A 21,200-nucleotide genomic window follows, 5' to 3' on the forward strand; every position below is an offset into this window, starting at 1 on the left:
CAACGAATTCTGTACTGTTTTTTTTTGTAGCCTCATGCTTTTAATATTTGTATTACATTTTCTGAATTCGAGTATATTTCGTCTGATGGTGTAATTTGACAGTTTTTTTTTCCCCAATGACCAATCATGATAATGTAAGTCTCTTGGCAATCAAAGTTTTGGTGCATTAGATTTTGAATTGTTTGAAAAGAGTGGCGGGAAACAAGTATGATACAATGAACACTTCATCAAACTTACACACATATCAACATAAAAGTTGCAAAGTTAAAAATTTGACATTTTGACGAAAAATTATATTAGTCACACGCAAGGATTTGTATTAGGCTTTTAAAGAGGGCGATGGTGGTAAATCCTCTACACTCTCCAAATGGTGGGTATTTAAGAATATAGAGGTCATTCATATTCTTTCTTTTTTTTGCCAGTGATGTATCAAAATAATACAAAAGTTAGCACTGCTACATCACTAAATCTCTAGAAAACTTGAATGTGAGGGATGCTAATGATCCCTTCGCACATCATATTTTTCGTAATATGATTTTTATTCCATCCATAACTAATCATCATTACAAAGCTAATTTGAAAGTGGACGGTGAGCCAGGTTTGCCACAAAAGGGGACGTTGTGGCTTGTGTGGCCACTACGCTGACTGGTCCAAGATGTTGTATTTGTGTCAGCAAGAGGACGTCCGTCACAATGAACCCTGTAAGGGAATCCACAAAACCTTCAATTCATCAGAATAAGAATGATGCTATACTGTATCAATACAATTTAATTCTGCTGCATGTTGGTAATATCTACAGCCTGTCGTGCCCCTCATGGCAAGCCAAAATCCAGTGATAACACATCATGCACACTGATCTTCAGATTTTAGACAGACTGGGCCCCCAAAGCGAGTGATAATGCTTGGGAACGACGTGAGGAGATTCTGTCTGGCTATTTTTGATTCGTCCTATAATACAGAAACACCTGCACAATCAGTTAAAAAAAAAGTGGGGTCTCTCAGCGAATTATTGGGAAACCAGGGTTGTCAGCAATGGGCTTGCGCTCTTAATGGGCAGCGTTGGGGGGTGACGATTGACTCATTTGTGAGTACAAAGATCGGGTGCTTCCGACCAGTGACAACAGCTCGCTGCGCTGCCTGCCTGTTGTTGCAAAGAACACGCTGGAACCGGAAACCGTGATATCCATAATTGATATTTAGGTCATTTCCGTTACATTTGCTGCGAAATCTAACATTACTTATAGAAGATTTAAATAGCCAATACCAAATTCAAGCCATGTTATTTGTGTGTCTGTTGTGCAGTAACAAAAACCATCAAAAACATAGAACAAACAAACAAACAAATAGCAAATAACAGTAAAAAAATATTAACAAACACACAAACAAAAGAAACGCATCAAGATGTCACTAATCCTTAAATGAATTTGCTTGAACACTGATTGACAGATTGGCCTAGAATGATCTACAATGGCAATCTATACTTTCGTGGTAACTCTTCATTTTACTTCAAACACTGTGAAAGGGATTGACGTGCGACATCATGGAGCGTCATTTTTTTCACAAACTGAAATTCTATCTAAACAATATTCTTCTGAAAATATAACCCCACACGAGGAACACATTCTAAGGGTAATCTTGAATTGCGATCCCACGCTATGTTCTAGTTGACTTCGGTAGGGTCAACAAGACCAAATTGCAGAAGATTCACTAGCACCAGAAGTGTGAGAAAATTATGAAAGTGCCACTCGTCTTCACAGAACAGTGATGTTCGTGTGCAACCACAGTTCAAATTAATTCAATTCAGTTTTTATTTTTCCACCCAGCAGGGAGTGAAACAAAGTATAATGTAATGTATCACACTGTTAGATTAATTTCAATCAAGGGAAACAGAAATACAAAACAAAAAATTGAATCGCACAGTAAGACATGATATAAGTAGTGCGAGAAAACCTCGGCATACTTTGAAGGATAACAATAAAGTAGGAATGCAAAAAGAGTGGTCCACTAGAAAGCTAGGCTTGTAATACATGGATCACTCAAAACATGATAAAAAAAGTATACATCATCGTTATTCAAACCGTAACTTCTTTTGAAGTACAGAAAATACAGATTCAAGCAAATCTAACAATGTTCAAGTTGCATGCCCTACTCGCTGTGCCGTGTGTACTCAACAGAAGAATGATTTTAAAAAATGCAAATTAGACAGGGCAATTGTATTTCACCAACCTCCCCATTGGTTTGTTCACGTAGAAAAGAAAATAATGATTTTGGTTGATGATTTACCAATGCGGCTGTTTCCTGATGAAAGTCAGAACGTAAAGGAGCTACTAGTGTTGTAGCTGAGTGAATAAGACCACAGACTATCAATCCCTCGGTGTCTGGTTCAAGTCCCTTGGCTGCAGCCGTTGTACCCCTATATAGGCAAGGTATTTTGTCCTCATTGCCTAACCTTCGGATGGAAGTCGGTGCAGTGTTTTTGTTCTGTTTTTGTATGTTTTGCTTACAAACATTTATTGCTTCCTTTAAAAGGAAACTCAAATCACAGCAAATCAAATAATACAATAAAAATTTCCTAATTTCCTTCTTTTTGTTTCTTCCAATTTAAAAGTCACGAAAGTTTTGCTCTCGGTGCAGTGTAGTCGATTTTATTACCTAGCTGTTTCTATGGTAAACGCGTTTGTATGATGCAACTGTTTTAAAGCACGTTGCCAAAAAAAGAAAAAGAAAGGCGCTTAGGCATTTCCTTCCTGCATACTATACAGCAACGGTTGTTGTTTTTTTCATGTTAATTCGAGTCAAACTATATAACCCGTATATGGTATAAACTTGTGTTATTATAAACTGAAATTCCAAAGGCGTCGACATAACTGACAAATAACTGTTTTAAATCTGCCCCAAAAAGACCCTGTCACCCGACGTAGAACTATAGGATGAATTCCGACTTATTTATTAGTTCATTTTGAAGAATGATGATAATAAAGTTTTAATGGACTCATGTCCATCCAAGCTCATACGCACTTCGGTCAAGTGGGCATCAGACAGGACAACATCAGAAGTGTTTCTTTTTCTGGTAAGATAATAATTGTTTACAAATCATCATTAACTTGTCATCGATTATTTCATCTTCATTGATAAGGGCAATCATTATTATAATTACCATCATTGCAGTTCTCATATAGCGCATAATACCTTTTGCAAGGTCTCTATACGCTTAAATTGTTGTCATATATTAATTATCCTTCTCGACACTGGCCACAACGATAGCACTAGTGACAAAGATGATAATACAGATAGGGGAGGAAAGGTACGCGATTCCAGCAGTTTCACATTGCAAGGTGCTTCACAAGGAATGAATTACAAAAATCAGCAGATGAACAACAGAGTGGATGAATATAATTATCTAAAAAATAGTTTCGTCAGGAATAATAATCTTGCCATCTTCGTAATATGACGTTCGTTTCCAATCTTACCTGTATGTCTGTTTTTTAAGGTTTTTTAAAACTTTTTTTTTAGACAAAACGAACAAGTAAATTATTGTCAGTGGATTCGTGGTTGCGGTTGTTGAATTTGAACTGCAGTCGCCCTTTATTCGGTTCCACGTGTACATTATAACAACAAAATAATTTGCCTTTACTTCATCATAATCTCTCTCTATCTCTCTGTCCCCCTCCCCCCCCCCCCTCTCTCTCTCTCTCTCTCTCCCTCTCGATCTTCTCTTCCAGTGTCTTTTGTCAGTTTTCTGAGACCGGTTTATCATGACACAAAAACAACGGTAACTTCCTCTTTCACAGAGAATCGGAACATAGTATGCGCAAGCACAGAACTAAATCAGGATTGGCATTACGTAAACTTCATACTTCTTTCGTGAATGGTAGCATCACATAATATGTCTACTATGTCTGCCTCTCTCTGCGTAATAAAGTGAGGATATTTTCTCCAAATGACGCAACATTTGTTGACACTGTGAATATCATCGATATCAATATGATCGATAGATTTGGGGAAGTATCTTTGCAAGAGACGAGACTATACAGTGCCAATATAAGTGACCAAAGTGTACTGAGAGTGTGAGCGGGGAAAATGTACTTCATTTTCTCCCCCGTTCCCCGGAAAAGAAGAGAACATACGAAAGAAGAAGATGAGACTTGCACTCAGTGCGATGAAAAACGACATAAAATTTATCGCATAGTCATCGCCGTTACTCACGGAGAGAAATATAACATTGACTGTTTTGCTTATTTTTCTAGCCAATGTTACTGGCGACCTTTATCATGTGTTTGTGAGCACGGAGCCATACATTACCTGACATTTCTCAATGTCGCCCTCGACTCTATCATTATGCTATGTGTCGTCCCCTACAAATCTTTAAGAAAATAGATTTTATGGAAGTTTCCATTGCTGTATAGACCAAGGTTATTGGAAGAAGATTACGCTGTAAAAATCCTACCTGAGATTAAGAATTATGTCCCTATGTTGTACGCATTGCCTACTGTTGACACGAGTACAGCGAGAAAACGAGACGGAAAGGGAGGAAAATGAGAAACGAAGCCCATCTCAGCAAAATAAACACCATAATCTGTTATGGTCCATATCTTGCTCCAAAAGATGATTTTTAGCATCGAATTTACGATGTTCGAAGAGTGTTCGATAAACATCATGCTTGATTCCTGACCTATGTTTAAATCACAGGAAACCACCTCGTTGTAAGGGATTGTACAGCATAATGCACGTCGAATCGACTCAAGCTGTGCATGAACAGGTCTTTCTGAGAACATTTTGACTTTCTAACAAACACTGCGCGAAAGTTTTAGACATCCGATTACATGATTTAACTCATTGGCCACGCAAAGTATTTGTTTTGAGGCTGGTTGAGGAATAAAAAAAGAAGATATCACTTAATATTAGGTCTTGTCTGAACGATGTGCAGAACAACAAGCTACACAAAGTACACTGTGAGTTCACTGAAGTAATGTCTGTCTAGACTAGGCGATGGGTACACAGGATGCTTTTTGTCAACTGACGAATCTTCACGACAGAGAAATTACTACTGACCCATACATTTCGCGCTGGATTCTCAACCGATATGCCCACTGACCAAAATCTTTCTTTTCAATTGATTGATTCCGCGAATTGATGAATTGACGGAAAGCATGCATATAGCATTCGTGGCGTACAAAAGCATCCTTCCTGGATAACCTTATGGCCTCTAGGCCACACTTCGGTATCCGAATTCATATGTCGCTCGCCGATCTAGTCAAATGGTTTCCGCAAAAAGCGACAGCAGCGCCGTCGCCTTATGAGGAGGGATCATTGCCACTTAGTGCGGGACTGGTGCGCCGAAGCGCAAGCAAATCGCGTGGGCAGGACTAGATGTAGTAGTGTGGTGATCATCTTTAGATATTAACCCGGTCGGTACTCACTCATAAAAGGTTTCCGTAATCTGCAATATCTCTCTCTGGACTTTTATATAGAAATATCGATGGGTTTAACAAGCTAGCACACACACACACACACACACACCCACATGCACACACGCACGCACGCACACGCACACACACACACACACACACACACACACACACACAAACACACACACATCTCAGTACAGCTTGCGTGCCATGGACACACATAGCGCTGGCATTGTAAAATCATCGCAGCACGCTAAAACACAAACGACCTCGACATTTATCGGCGGTTATAAGTGCGAAAATGTGAAATAAAGCGTATACGGTAAGATTAGAAGTATACTCGAGAGAGGTGGGGTTGGGGAGGGATGGAGTCACGTACTCGGTATTCCTAATGTGGGTTTGTATTTTTATGCCCAGAAATTGAGGCTTAGTATAGATGTTTTTGCCTGCATGGTAAGAAGGCGTATAGACGTCCGGATTAGAAGCTCCCGGGAAACCTTTCCTTAGCACGACAGTCGCCTATTTTCAGGCCCTTCGTCAGCTGACAGATCTACCTGTATCCTAATAATGTTTCAAATGCACATGCTGATATGATTTGATTTGAAATGGCCGATTCGTATTCCCGATCTTATACAAATCAAAGACTCATATGCCACCGCGTCGTTCTTGTTGAAGTGGATATTTATAGCGTATAATCGCATTCAACGATTATTGTCAATATTTGTCATTATGAATAGAGTTATGTTTTTGAAATCATTACATGACATAATGCAACAAGTCAAATGTACCACGAATCTATATTCTATTTATGACACTTTGCCCTCACACTTGGGGAACCTGATTTACAATCTTCAACATCACAGCCGTAGACATAATCGTACTACAGTTTCGATCGACTGGGAATTTCGTTTCAATAATGCAGTCTTATTTTTCTATTTTTCCAACTGACAAACAAGGTGAATAAAATACGAGCCGACAATGACCAAAACTCTATGACGTGTCTCAGTCCATTTCTGAGTGCATGTGCACTATACCCTTCGCTTTGTGACAGCTATGTGGATGACAGGCGTTGACAGTAATGTATTTCTAATCATTTCTTTGCGGGCCCGTTGTACGAAGTAATAATACAGTATTATTTTGGCCTCTAGTAAAAGTGAGATCAAAAAGGTCAAACACAAAAACCAATAAGCACAAAATGCTCAACACCATACGGTCTCAAGATCAATCTTCAACCGCTGACCCCTCGGAAGCGTCTCGGGGTTTTTAAATAGACACGTTATTTTTGCGAAACGCGATCAAATTCCGTGAATTGATCATACGGCTCGTGGGCCGGCACAATTTGTCGTATCACCCACGCGCGACGGCAATTTCAGGTGTCTCATTGAGCATAAACATCTGTATGTATCTTTGCTTTTTACGGTGCTTTTTTTCCAAGTGCTGTGCCCTTTGATATTTCCCTTCTTTCTACCTTCCAATTGTCATTTCCTTCTAAATCGTTGTTGACAAGCGCTTTCTCCTGAAAACGAAAAACAACTTTGCCCCACCAAATAAAAACAACACTGACCAAGACATGGAGAGCCATCAACACATACACACACGCACACACACAAATACATATGAACATGTATATATATATATATATTTGTATATATATATATATATATATATATATATATATATATATATATAGATAGATATAGATATATACAATTATTTTCAGGTTTGAGTATATAATTACGCAATTATATTAAATTTTTCATTTGTCTATGATATACTCTGGTACAATGCTGTCGTACAGGCTAGTACAAGATGATGTAAGACAGATAGATATCAACATGGCAAAGGACGACACAGTGGTCGAATATCAGACAACCATTTCACTATGCATCAAAACTTCGCGGGTGGAATTTTGTGAAAACTGTTGGGCCATGCTGTCGACATGCAAGAAACTTGTATTCTCATTCAAAAAAAAAAAAAAGAACCACACATATAATATATATATATATATTATATAATATATATTATATGATATAATATATATATATATATATATATATATATATATATATACACTGTACATATATATATATATATATACACTGTATATATATATATATATCTATGATGTATACATATACATGTATATATATATATATATATATACATATATGTATATGTATACATATATACATATATATATATAGGCCTATATATGTATATGTATACATATATACATATATATATATAGGCCTATATATGTATATATATATATATGTATATACAATGTATATATAATATTGTACTTTTTTTTGAGAGAGAGAGAGAGAGAGAGAGAGAGAGAGAGAGAGGGAGAGAAATGTGCTCAGTGCGATGCTGGCTGACTTAAAGAACATCATTTGGAGGTTTTGGTTGTACAAATATTTCGTTTTGTTTTTCTGAGGGACGGAAGACGATATGACGAATGCGAGGAGTTTCCGACATTCCTAGTGTCACGCCACTGCCTCCTTCTACAACTACAATGTTCGACGTAAAATTCTTGGCTAAAACAATCACGCAAAACGCCATTGCCATCATCAACATCAGGCGTTAGGTGCATAGTGTGCACAACGGAACCACTCACTTTTTCAGTAGTTCGGGTATACAGACGTAACTGGCCAAAATACATGTACGTTGGTGCATATACTCGTACTTGTATGCGGGGATTAACAAAAAAATACATGTGCTATGGAATAAAAAGTAATCAAGGTGTGCACAGATACCTCTAGCGAGTTCAAGTAAGATCAGAACCAAAAGTGTATTAAGGGAGGGGATAAAGCAGCCAGCCCTGTGGTTCCGTGGTCCAAGGAACTATGAACAAGTACGAGAAGTGGTATGAGCGAAAGTGTGTAAAGGTATATTGTAACCGACAGTGTATACAGTATGATATCACAGTGTGTGTGTGAGCGTGTGTGTGTGTGTGTGTGTGTGTGTGTAAGCGACAAAGAGTGAAAACATCGTCAGAGTAGGTATAAACATACGCGTGAGTATCCGTTACATGCATTTTATGATAGTATGGTGATAATGGAGTATCACGGTCTCCATCTACCGAGGGCAATAGCTCCTTCAGGGCAAGCTCATTCCTCCGATAGACACTAATGTCTTTCCGTTATTACCCTTGTATTGCCAGGTACTCATGCATCATCGATGCTTCTACGTATGGTGTGCACGCCCTCGCACTTTTCTATGTAAACATTAGGAACAATAAAAGTCACTGCAGATGCCTAATGATGGCTCAATGGCTAACGAATAGATCTAGCAGACTGTTTTGTAATAATTGACATTTGTAATTTAGGCGAAATACATTACACCGTTTGGTACAAGAAAACTAACACCAAAACACAAACAACTCTCGAAAACAAACAAACAAGCGAGGAAACGAACAAAGAAAAAACAACAACCAAAAGCCACTATTATCTCAAACTCTGCCTATAATAACGTGATTTATCTGGTCCTAAACTTAATGGTTTCTTCGTAACGCACTCTATTCAAACTAACACTGAAATAATCGAATTTCGACATTCGATAGAAATATGGCTTCTGACATATTATGCCTCCGCCATATCGCATCATTCTCCCTCAGGTCTGTTGTAAATCTTGATAGTGTCAGACGACAGCTTCACATGGTTTGTAAAAAAAAAAAAAATGAAATGCCCTCTTTGAAAGTTTGATGGCACAATCCCAAATGTGTTTGATGTTTATGCATTCCTAAAACCAGATTTCATTTGGATAGCTAAATTGTTTCATAGATCAAGTGTTCGGGAATAGGAGTATTTTCACTTGACCCTGATCCTTGCCCATTGACCCCATTCCAAAGTCTTTCTCAAATAATCACTAACTAGTAACATCCAGTTTTCATTACTATACTTCAAGCTATTTCAACATATGGAAAAAATAATGGCATTTTAACATTAAATCTTTGACCCCATGACCGGAATCTTTCTTTACAGAATCCTCGTGCAGTAATACATGTATAATGTACCTACTTTTAGGCACTGAATAATTCATAAGGTATGGAGAAAATTGTGCAATTTCAGCATTACATAGCAGATTTTTAGAATTTCACCTGACCTTTCAAACTTGACCTTTGACCCCAACTTCTCAAGAGAACGCTGTCAGGTAGTACATGCATGTACTAAGTTTCATGAAGATAACGAGCCATTTCCAAGATATGGAGAAAAATGACATTTTAGCATTTTCTCTTTTAATACCTTTGACCTCTGAACTTTCACCTCATAGTCAAAAGCTATCTCTAGAAAATCCTTACCTGGTAATGCATGTAAACGCTGAGTTTAATTAAAATACCTTCACGCATGGAAGAGATATGGGGAAAATTTAATCTTGACCTTTGACCTTGAGCGTGTGCACCCAAAAGTTGATAGGCACAACCTTGTCTCCTCATATACATATGCAAAGTTTCATTTGGAATTCCGACGAACAACCCGAAAACAAAATGTCTCTGGTGACAATTCGTGAAGAAGGGATTTACCCCCCCCCCCCCCAAAAAAGAAGAATATATATATATATCACGGCTCGACACTAACTTTTTTGTTTGATGGCCCGATGGGGCCACCAAAATCCTAAATTTCAAATTTTTGGTGGCCCGAGAGAAAAATTTGGTGTCCCGAAAAAAAACCTATAAAAAACATTAAAAGTCAAATATCTAAGATTTATGATGGTAAGAATTAGAAGTTGGACATATCTACTCGTAAATAAACTTCAACAAACTTGCAACACTCACTCTCAGGCATTCATTCAGTCCTTTTCATTCATCCTTTGAACAAATTTAACTGCTAATTTCCGGTGCAAAAAGTTACGAATTTATTAACATACTTTTCAAAGAATTTTGGTGGCCCGACTTTCATTTTTGTGGCCCCGGGCCACCGGGCCACCGTTAGTGTCGAGCCCTGTATATATATATATATATATATATATATATATATATATATATATATATATACATATATATATATCACAAAAACGCACAAAACAAACTTGAGTTGGAGTCAAAGTCGCATGAGCCGAAAATTACCTGTAATCAATTCGAAGCCAAACAAGCAAAGTCCCGATTTCGCTTTTCGCATTCGTGTATAGAAAAAAAGAATCACAAAGATCGGGTAAGTCGAATGCGCACAGTTGAATCGCCAAAAAAAAAAAAAGTAGGAGGAAAGTCCTTTTTACATGAAAAGAGAAAAAATTACGCCTATCACACGGGCATGACGAATCATCTTCCTGTCAATATCTTATCTCTTAAATCCTGCAAAGCATCTTCCTGTAAATCTCACGTGGAATGAAAAAACTTTCGTCACACTGCGTCGGGAGCTGCAAACAACCGTAAGAAGGTTTAAGAGGAGGAGTTCTACTGGCTATAAATCAAACCGTTGTCAGTTTTTTTTTATAGATGCACAAAAGAATTCCACAGGTTCATTTTTGCCTTTGATGTTCTGGGTTTGAAGCCGTCATCCTTCTGAACAATCGTAAAGATTCATTTTTAACAATCATGAGCATAATGTCGGTTATATTTTGATTGTTTATAACCTAAAGATAAAACATACAAAACAAAAGTCAGTCAAGTCCAGAAATATGAACAAAAGTGTGAATCCGGACTGTACGTTGCGGGAGTGTTTGACATTGCACTCTCCTGGAAAGCAGAATTTATCACTTTTCCGAGTTTTTTTTTTCCTTTTCTTTTCAGCAAATAAAACTGATTTGGTTTAATATTCAAGTGTAGTTCTTCATAATTTGATATGTCATACATGCCCAGATGGCGAAAAGTAATTACCATGATATAAAGACATTCCTTAGAGAAAGGCTGGTCGTTATGCAGTGAAACATGAATGAATATCCCGGTTCTGGAATGTATTCAAATTGTATGCCTGCTTTGTTCACAAAAGTTGCAATTAAAGAGGAAATCCACCCCAAAAAATGAATAAACTTCGAAAGAAAGAGAAAAATATTTTCTACAGAAGGATACAAGAATGACAAAAATCGGATAAGAAATGAGGAAGAGGTGACATTTTGAAATGTCACATTTTCTTGGAAAACATTTCTTGACCAGTCCTTATGAATATTCAAATCAGCAAGCCCACGACGTCATGCTCTCACAATTTCTTATTCATTTATATACAGAAATGACAAAAACCTCATGGTTATTTCAGCTGTATAAATATGAAACTTGTCTTAAAACCAACCAACCAACCAACCAAAAAAAAAAAAATATTAACTTTGATATATCTTGGTATGGGAACATGCTTTTACTTTTATTAGCTGAAATCACTTTCAGAATTTAGTATATAGCATGTATACATGAAAAATTGTGAGGGTATGACATCATCACCTCGCTCATTTGAATATTCATAAGGACTGGTCAAGAAATGTTTTGAAAAAAAATGTGAAATTTCACAATGTTATACCTTACTTATTTCTCATCCGATTTTTGTCATTATTGTATTGTTCTGTGGGGAATATTTTTCTCTTTCTTTTGATGTTTATTTATTTTGGGGTGGATTTCTTCTTTAACAACTACAAAGCCTGCCAGAGGCTTGTCCTACCTAGCAACAACTAATTGAATTTCTCTCTATGGACATGGTGGAACGCTATCGGAGGGAACATGTGAATGAAATGCTTCGTTACTATGCTGTACGAAAAGAAACATCCATGACTTGTAATACATGTACATTACAGAAACGGTCCATTGCCTTCCTATATTTGTGAGGCAGATCCAGTTAGGTACATACTTCAAATAACATATATATAGTTGTTCCGCGTATTGACAGTACTAGAAATAGCAATAATAAAGTCACAACAGAGGAATGCAGGAAATGTATTAATAGCCAATCTTGATTTTATGAATGATCCGAATTTTCGAGGATCCTTCCTCTTCTTCAATAATAATAATAATTGTTTTGGATATAAACTCCCAATTTTATTGTCCAAGAATGGAAATTCTTTTTGCCCAATTGATCGTGGGCCCGGCAGCCACTGAGCAGCGGGGTTTGAACCCACGACCTCCCGATTGTGAGGGCAGCCGCTCTACTCACTGAGCCAACACATCGGTACTATCATCAGGGATGACAGTGCGAATTTTTTGTTGGTTGTAAAAATTCGCACTGTCATCCCTGAAGAAGAGGAAGGATCTCCGAAAATTCGGACCATTCATTAAATCAAGATTGGCTATTAATGCATTCCCTGCATTCCTCTGTTGTGACTTTATTATTACTATATATATATATATATATATATATATATATATATATGTATATATATATATATACATATTTAATATACATATATGTATATTTCTTTTGTTGAAAGGTGGCATCGAACATGGGTTCAAAGGGAATAAGAAAGTTGTGACTCGATCTCTAAAATCTCCTTGATATACAACCAACTCCAATGAACTCTCCTTGCTTTCTGAACACCTACGTGAGTACGTGCCTGCTTTAAATCACATGTGACCCGTCAGTCCTGGCTAGAAGCCATATTTTTTTATTCATTTATTTATTTTTGCATGGGTGTATATTCGTGTGTCACGATATATATATATATATATACGTGACGTTCATAGATAAAGCCACAGCTTAAGTATTGTATTGTATTGTATTGTATTGTATTGTATTGCATTTATTGTATTGCATTGCACGAGTGAAGAGCAGTTCATGAACACAGAAATTTATAAAATACTTCAGGTCTAATGTCCCATTCTCCCTTCAAAACAAAACAAACTAGAAATGTCGCTATGGTGACTGGCATGCCTCCGCCATAATGCATGGTTCTCCTAATAGGTCTATAGTACATGTGGACAATGTGTGATTACATTTTCACAAATGTGTTGAATGTTCACCTTCCTTGACCTAGATTTAATTGGATGAATGGGAGAGCATGTATTTGGGGATTTTAGGACTTTTACTTGACTTTGAACATTTCATAAGTTTATGCACTGAGTAATTTTCAAGGTACGGAGAAAAAGTGCAATTTCTGTGTTGAATAGTAAACTGTTACCATTTTCATCTGGCCTTTGACCCTTCACCTTTGACCCTAAAATTCATAAGAGAATCACAGTCAGGCAGAACATGCATAAACATGTACTAAGTTTCAAGATAACTTGAGCCACTTCGGAGATATGGAGGAAGAGGTAAAGTTTAGCACTTTCACTTGATTTTTGACCTTTTGACCTTTGACCTTTTTGGCAAAAAAAAAAAATCCCAGAGAATCTCTATTGGGTTATACATGCATATACCAAGTAATAATAATAATAATAATGATCCTGCAGGCAGCGCATAAATAATGAGGGAAATAGTACAATTTTGAAGTGTTGCCCTTGACTTTTAACCCCTGACCTTTGACCCCATGAACCCAAAATTCCCTAGATAATCACTGACAGTCAGTACATGCATATGTTCCATGAAGATACCTTGAACTACATGTATTTCCAAGATATGGAGAAAAAAAGTAAAATTGTAACATTTTTACTCGACCTTTCGACCTTTGACCTCATGATCTCAAACTTTCACCAGGGAATCTTAATTGGGTAATACATGTACTGTATACACTAAGTTTCATGAAAATATCTTCAGGCATTGCATAGATATGGGGGAAATAGTGACATTTTGAGCATTTGACCTTGACCTTTTGACCTTAGACCTTGAGCATGTGCACCCAAAAGTTGATAGGCACAACTTCACCCCCTAATACACACACACGCCAAGTTCCATTAGGATACCTCAAAAGGATTTTTAGTTACGCTGTCCTCAAAATTCATTACGGACGGACGGACGGACGGAAGGACGGACGGAAGGACGGACAACCCGAAAACATAATGCCTCTGGTGCCACTTCATGGCGAAGGCATAAAAAATACAAAAATACAAAAATGCTTAAACCATGAGGCCTTGCATGTTACCCAGTGCACCTGCACACTCACCTTCACTCATCCCATTCAGTTTGGATTTCTTTTTTACATGTTCTTTCTTTTGACGCCGTCAACATTTCAAGCTTCTGCTAACATTGGCAGTCTCTTGCACTGCACTTTCCTTCATCTCTTTGCAAATTTGTAAACATTCGTTTTTCCATGTACCTGATTTATTTATTTGTAGCCAGATCAGTCCCCATGATATTGTTTAATTGGTCAAAATTGTATGATATATTTCATTTAGATAATTTGCTGACAGTATCAATTTGAGAAAGAAAATGCAGAAATAAATCAGCAGATCAATATTATTATTCACAAAACCAACAGACTTTCACAAGGCACACAAGAGGGAACAAAAATAACAGCACTGAGAACTCCCATGTTATTCCTTCATGAAATGTATTTTAATATGATCTCGTGATCACTAAAGGAAACTAGATGTACTATGGAACAAACATTCACTGAATGTATCAAACTCTATACATGATTTAAACACACATGTTGTGTACACACGTACGTGCCGTGATACTCAAGACCAAAGCATCCCGTGAAATAAGGGTCCTGCTGTAACCCTCTGCCTATGGGGGACAGGTTGTGGTACTGTAGTTATCAAAGACATTGGCAAGTACCCTAGACATTGTGAAGTATCCCATTGAGATGCATGGGTTAAGAAGAAATTATTTATTGCAAACTGGAACTGATCATACTGTAAATCCAATACTACTCAAAGAATTGCAGTCACATACTAGTACAACTCTTCTTAGAACACACACTCTGTATTTGACACACATCTATGCTGTAAAGACACCTCTCTTTGCAAGTTGGGCTTAATGTGGTGCAATCACCTACAGTCGTACTCTTGGGTATCAATGTAGAAACCTTGATGTGTCCGTTTTAACAACAATTTGGTATAATGAGAAATTTTTGAGGTCCTGACTATCCAGCAATGATAGGGTACAATACAATACAATAAACTACAGCTTAATGTAATACATCCCAATAGAGTACAGTACATTTTCTATGAGACTATAACATACCATACAAACAATACAATAATACACTGTATAACAATATTATACAATTCATACAGTGCCTTCTCTGTCCAAGCCCATGTACCAGATTCTGGCAATCAACTACAACCATGACCATGTCAAACTAGAGACTGGACGGTGAGGAATTTGTGATCTAGGAAACTCATATCAGCATAGAAGTACGGTACACAAATATGGTGGATTCTTGTTGTTGGAAAAAAAAAATGATTGAACACACTCTCATTTTTAAAGAGTACTCTCTCTTGTTCAAACTTCCTTCATATCTCATTGCTTTTCAAACCCTAATATAACTAGAGCCTTCGGCCTGGGGACCCCCTGGAGCACACACCCTCCCCTGAACCGTCCCCCTCATACCCCATTTGGATGACTTCTTAGGCCAATGAATATGATATGGCATCAGATAAAACTCGTAACAATGAGGGCGCTGTCAATGAAAACTTATGTTACCTAGAATAAGCTCTCCCGTTAACTTCTACAGCAAGTTTGAACAACATCTGACAAGAAATGTGGCGGATAGAGTACATACAAGAAATGTGACATGGCATCCAAGTCGGAACACTGAGGGCGCCATCACCACAAACTGTTGTGTCCTACATGTAGAATGACAACCCATACATCTTAACAAGTCAGAATAAAATAGATTTAGTAACAAGCAAGTTATGGCATAAATAAGCATTTTTTTTTGCAAATTTTGACCTGATCAGGGTGACCTTTGACCCTAACACAGAAGGAACAGTGGGGACAGCATTACCAATAGGTATAGGTGTCCAGAATATGAACAAAACGGTCAAGAAACACTACCACTCCTCTTTGGTATTGCGCACACAAGCAGACTCTGAAAAATTTACATTTTTGTGTATAAAGACGGAACAAACATTGGCGCCACCACCAAAAACAATAGACGTCTTTGTTTTACCATAATGCATCTTCATGCCAAATTTGATCGAAGAAGAACTGCAGCCGGTAAAGCATTCACAAGAAAATCTCTGCGGTGGACGCGGCGATGGCGCGACTAGACCAAATCCATAGTATCCTCCAAGCTCTGTTCGGGGGATACAATACTACTCCACGACCGCGAATTTAACCACTCGCGAAATCGTCGGGAATTCCCAATTCGTGAAAATTTGGACTCGCTAAATATATAGCATATACAGTATTTTACTACAACGAAGTCATCTCACTGGTCCAAGGCACTTTGTTACAGGGAATGTCCACTGTGTTTTACAGAGATCTAGGCAGAAAGAGTGCATTATACTAGATGGACAAACAATGTTTCAGTATATCTATAAAATGGAACACCTTGAAACAATGATGAAAGAATATATTTACTACGAGTATATAAACTGAAACACACACACACACACACACAAAAAAAAAAACATGAAGAAGCAGCAGATCTCAAATGATTCTAAAAAGAGTCATTACTCCAGCACATCAATTGATCAGGATAAGAACTACCACTTTTTACATCAGTCACAACTAATATGAAAGGATATATGTAATGGTACCCAATGAGGTTAACTCACATGGCCTAAGTAATACAGCTACGGATAGGCTCCCTGAATATACGTCCCTCTTATTTTTGAGTATGACATCTTTGCAATACACACCTTGAGGCAAATTGCATCTTCATATCAGGAAAGACTCACAGAAAGACAACAATTGAAAGTGTGCACAGCTGGACAGACATAGGTTTCTGGACACTGCATTTTTGCTGCTTTGGTCAAGTGTCAGGGCCTCAAACATGGGCAAATCATAACAGGGTAAAATCCCTCGGACCAAAAGTGACCAAATGATCTCTGACATGACGCTAGTGATTTAAGCTATTAACTCTTTGTGTGTGCCACAGCTGCATGGACGACTTGTTTGATAGCTTGTCAAATTCGCATATTTTCTCAAATGCAGTATTGTGAAATAACTGATTGATAAATCGCAATATGCCACATACACTGAAAGCATCACGCGCGATTCCATTATATAGCTTGCAGCGCGTCCTGACTATGACCTATTCATGAAAGTATGTGTGCTCATAGCCAAGAATACCATTTTAAAGTCTATTTGGGGGTTTGGAATGTTTGAAGTAAAGGCCAATCAAAAAACAAAGACAGCATAAACACTTCTATAAAAAAAAATTATATGGCTTTGAATAACAGAATGTTTTCCAAAAGCACTCATGAGTTGCAGTCTCAAAATATCGAGCATACCATGGCACACCAAGAGTTATGGACCGAGGGTCCATGTCTACTGTGAACTCAGATGCATAAAAGAGACCCACACAGTAGCCAAAATCATTGCCCATTTTGATTGACTTAAAACACTTGTGGATCACTAACAACTGTACTTTGCTTTCAAAATGGGTGTGGTTTGCACGATGTCAAACTCTACTCGGGACCTGTCATGTCACAAAGGCAACTGTGGTGTTTGGATCAATTACTTCTTCAGATCAAAATGCAGACAGACATTGCAAGCAATGGCAATGTGCCCTGTGCCCATGTAACAATAGGCAGATTTCACACTAGTTCTTTGAAATATGGAAGCACAGTATCAGCAGAGTGGTGTCACTGTGCAGATAGATAACCCTCTTACAATATCCGCGATATACCAAATGCTTCCCCGTTTATTTGCCCATACCCTGGTTTTCATTCATTCTTTCCTTTTCTTCTCTCTCCCCCCACCCCCAACTCATTTTCTTTCTGTCAGTCTGTGTATTATGAGTGTCTGCTGCTGTCAACTCTTTTATGTCTTCCAATAACTTTTGGTTTTTTGTAAGGGGGATATTTTGGTCTTTCTTGCTTTTTCTTTCCCTCCAAATCTCCCCCTCTTTGTCCCTCAGTTCATGTTCTCCTTGATACTGATGAACCTGTCAATGTCCCACTTCTTGTATGGCAGCATCCAGTGAGAGTTGTACACACACAGCACCTTCATCTTTGGACCATACTTGAGGTTCAGGAGCAGCTGTTGAGAGGACCACAAAAAGACCAAGACAGTAGTTATAAATATACTGCACCACTTACATCTTGGAGGAGAATAATGCATTTGTCATGAAATGTTAACAGTAGTCCACACCCCTGGGTAGTTGTATCGTACCTGGGCAAGAGCCGGGACTTGTATTAACCCGTTGAGGACGAGTCCCGAGTATACTCGGGTAAGCGTCAATGGTAAATGCGTGTTGTACCAAGATCAAAACGTCCTCAATGGTTTAAAGTTGGCCAGGAATTTTAGCATGTTTTTGGCCCAGGTTGGTCAGGAATATGCCAGGGTTTGTTGGGGGAAATTCACTTATTTTACCCAGGTGGGTTGGGAGTATTCCAGGGTTTGAGGACACTCATTCGTACGTCATAACCTCTAGTAGTCTCCTCATTCAGCGGTTCCAACACCAAAACTTAAAAAATACATAACTTTTGCATCAATTGTCCGATTTTCCTTAAGTTTTACTGATGTGTTCTACTTATGTTACTGCTTTCACTCAATCCACATTGCCCTTTGGGTTTGGGTTCCCTCTAAAGCAGAGTGAGCCGAGGGCAGAGTGAAGGTTAGATATGTGGGAGATCTTACCTTTGGGGTGATCAGAAAATACTGGGAGGTGTTTTCTCGGCACGCAGTCTCCACGACGAACTCAAAGACTTTCCTCTCGTTGCTTGGGTCCATACCCTGTGTCAAAGATTTTTAAAAAGCCATTCAATTGATAAGAAAGGAACCAACAGAATATTCATAATATTCCACAAAAATATCAGTCAACCAAATAACAATTCTTCCTCTCAGTGACCATGATGTAAAATCTAAATGCATAGTTCAGGCTCTGTAAGTGTACTGGACGCATGATGGGGAAAAAAAGTTGAATTTCATGAATTTAAGGGCCTATTTATATTAACCAAAAAAAAAAAAAAATGATGCACGTGCCTATTTCATGGATCGGTGCAAGTTGGATGCTCTTGTTTAAAGGGTGTGTGCAGTTCTGGTTGAGGTAAAGACTTAGCTTTCAACGTTTTGCGAGATATTCAGAAACCACTCTATGAGATATCAAAGAGCATGCAATTCTAAGGGGTATCCAAAGTTTCTTTGATGAAAATCAGTTTTGAAATGGCTGAGATATCCAAAAACATAGTGAAACAAAGAGATCCTAATAAAGGTGTGGCCTGTCGCCTTTTATCATTATCACTTTTTTGTTATCTCAGCCATTTGAAAACATTTTTCATCAAATAAACTTTGAATCCTTTTTAAAATTACATGCTCCTAAGAGGTTTCTCATTATCTCACTTAGGAATGTACAAAACATGAATCCCCACCTCAACCAGTACTGTACAGTCTCTTTAACTTTGGAACTGTTTAAACCCACTCACTGTGCTCATGGGTATAAACAGTATATCATTTGTCCTGATGAGAGGACATATGAGACAGATAATGCCGTACCCTCAGATCATCAAATCACCATCATCATGTATCAAACATGGAGAGCAAAACAGAGTAAAGTCGTTCGGCTTACCTGATTGATCTCATCCACCACACGGAAGGGACACTTGTTGAGATCCTGGAGGGCCATCAGGTACAGGATGGTGGCCACGCTGCGCTCCCCGCCGCTCTGGTAGGTGGCCGTCAGCAGCTGCAGCCTCTCGTTGGCCCGGAACTTCACCTTGATGTGGATGCCATACTTGTCATAGCTCTCCTGGTGGAGGAGTCATTGCAAATAACATAAAGAGGATTTAAAAGAAAAAAAGAAAAGAAGAAAAGACATAAACGAGAACACACATGATGGGACTGCTGCATTGGCAGCAGAAAAAACAAAACAAAACAGTAAATTGGCATGCAGAAATAATACAACATAAAAGAAAAATCCAATAATTGACAAAGAATGAAGAATGACAAAGGACAAATTTATCTTAGCAACTAACATATTAAATTAGCATCAGCATCAATTCCCTTCAACAAAAGGGAGTGTGAGTGATGATGGCATCAACATTACATGATACGTAAATATGTTTGCACAGTCATTAGTTCCAGAAATAAGCGTGGTGTAGAATTTCAGGTCCATTTTCTGACCCATTCAGGGTGTTGTTAAAAAGTTTTGATTGATTTGAATGACACATCAAGAGTGGCTGTAATTAAACGACACATTTCATTTCAGATCCCTTTACTCTTGAAATACCATGCTCACAAGCATAACATGAAATCATTTGGCACTAACGGTGTGTAAGAACACACTGGCCTAATAACATCCCGGGCAGTAATAGTGACACTTTTTTTGGAGGAAATGGAATATTGTAAACATAAGGTATTCATGTAAAAAAAAAATAAAAAAAATAACAGAAGAGAGCTGATTTGGAAGTAGTGTCATAGGGCAAAGTCTGCTTTGACAATAGTAGTGATGATTGCCTTTCAAAATACATACAGTATAACTGAAATTTCAAGAACTTTCAGTGAGCTGCAATTGCCGCTGGGTCGCTTACATTCAATATCAGTCACCCGCCCGCCACTTATGAAATTAAACGTAAGGGTGTTAAACCAACGAATGAATGAAAAAATGACGCAATTCTGTCTGTCATACCTCATCGGGAGTATAGAGGGCGACCTCCCCAGCACAGCCCATCTTGGAAAAAAACAGCGAGAACTTGGAGTTGATCTTTGCAATGTGGTCGTTTAGCCGCTCTAGCCACGTTTCTTTCAGGCTCGTTATCCGGGTGGCATGCTCCTGTAGCATGTTTTGGTCTGCTGCAACCTGCGGTCAAGTTTTTGCGGCAAAAATGATCACAGAAAGGAAAGGAATATCAAGACCCAATACTCTCTGGAAGCCTCCAGA

The 21,200-nt window shown here is 38.1% G+C and overlaps 1 protein-coding gene across 1 annotated transcript in view; it reads right to left on the reverse strand.

Moving 5' to 3' along the window:
• Positions 1-17,927: 17,927 nt before the first annotated feature.
• The window catches only part of LOC139739357 (structural maintenance of chromosomes protein 5-like), a 55,836-nt gene continuing 52,563 nt past the window's right edge, over positions 17,928-21,200 (reverse strand). The window contains exons 21-24 of the mRNA XM_071649977.1: positions 20,949-21,119; positions 19,890-20,069; positions 18,962-19,057; positions 17,928-18,361 (exon numbers count right to left, since the gene is read on the reverse strand). Of these exons, the coding sequence (XP_071506078.1) occupies positions 18,236-18,361; positions 18,962-19,057; positions 19,890-20,069; positions 20,949-21,119 (573 nt within the window). The 3' untranslated portion in view covers positions 17,928-18,235. The remainder of the gene's footprint in view (positions 18,362-18,961; positions 19,058-19,889; positions 20,070-20,948; positions 21,120-21,200) is intronic.

Source organism: Diadema antillarum, unplaced genomic scaffold, assembly GCF_040938485.1.
Source record: "Diadema antillarum isolate AM-2024a unplaced genomic scaffold, OU_Dant_1.0 seq00000798_RagTag, whole genome shotgun sequence".
NCBI classification, from domain to species: domain Eukaryota; kingdom Metazoa; phylum Echinodermata; class Echinoidea; order Diadematoida; family Diadematidae; genus Diadema; species Diadema antillarum.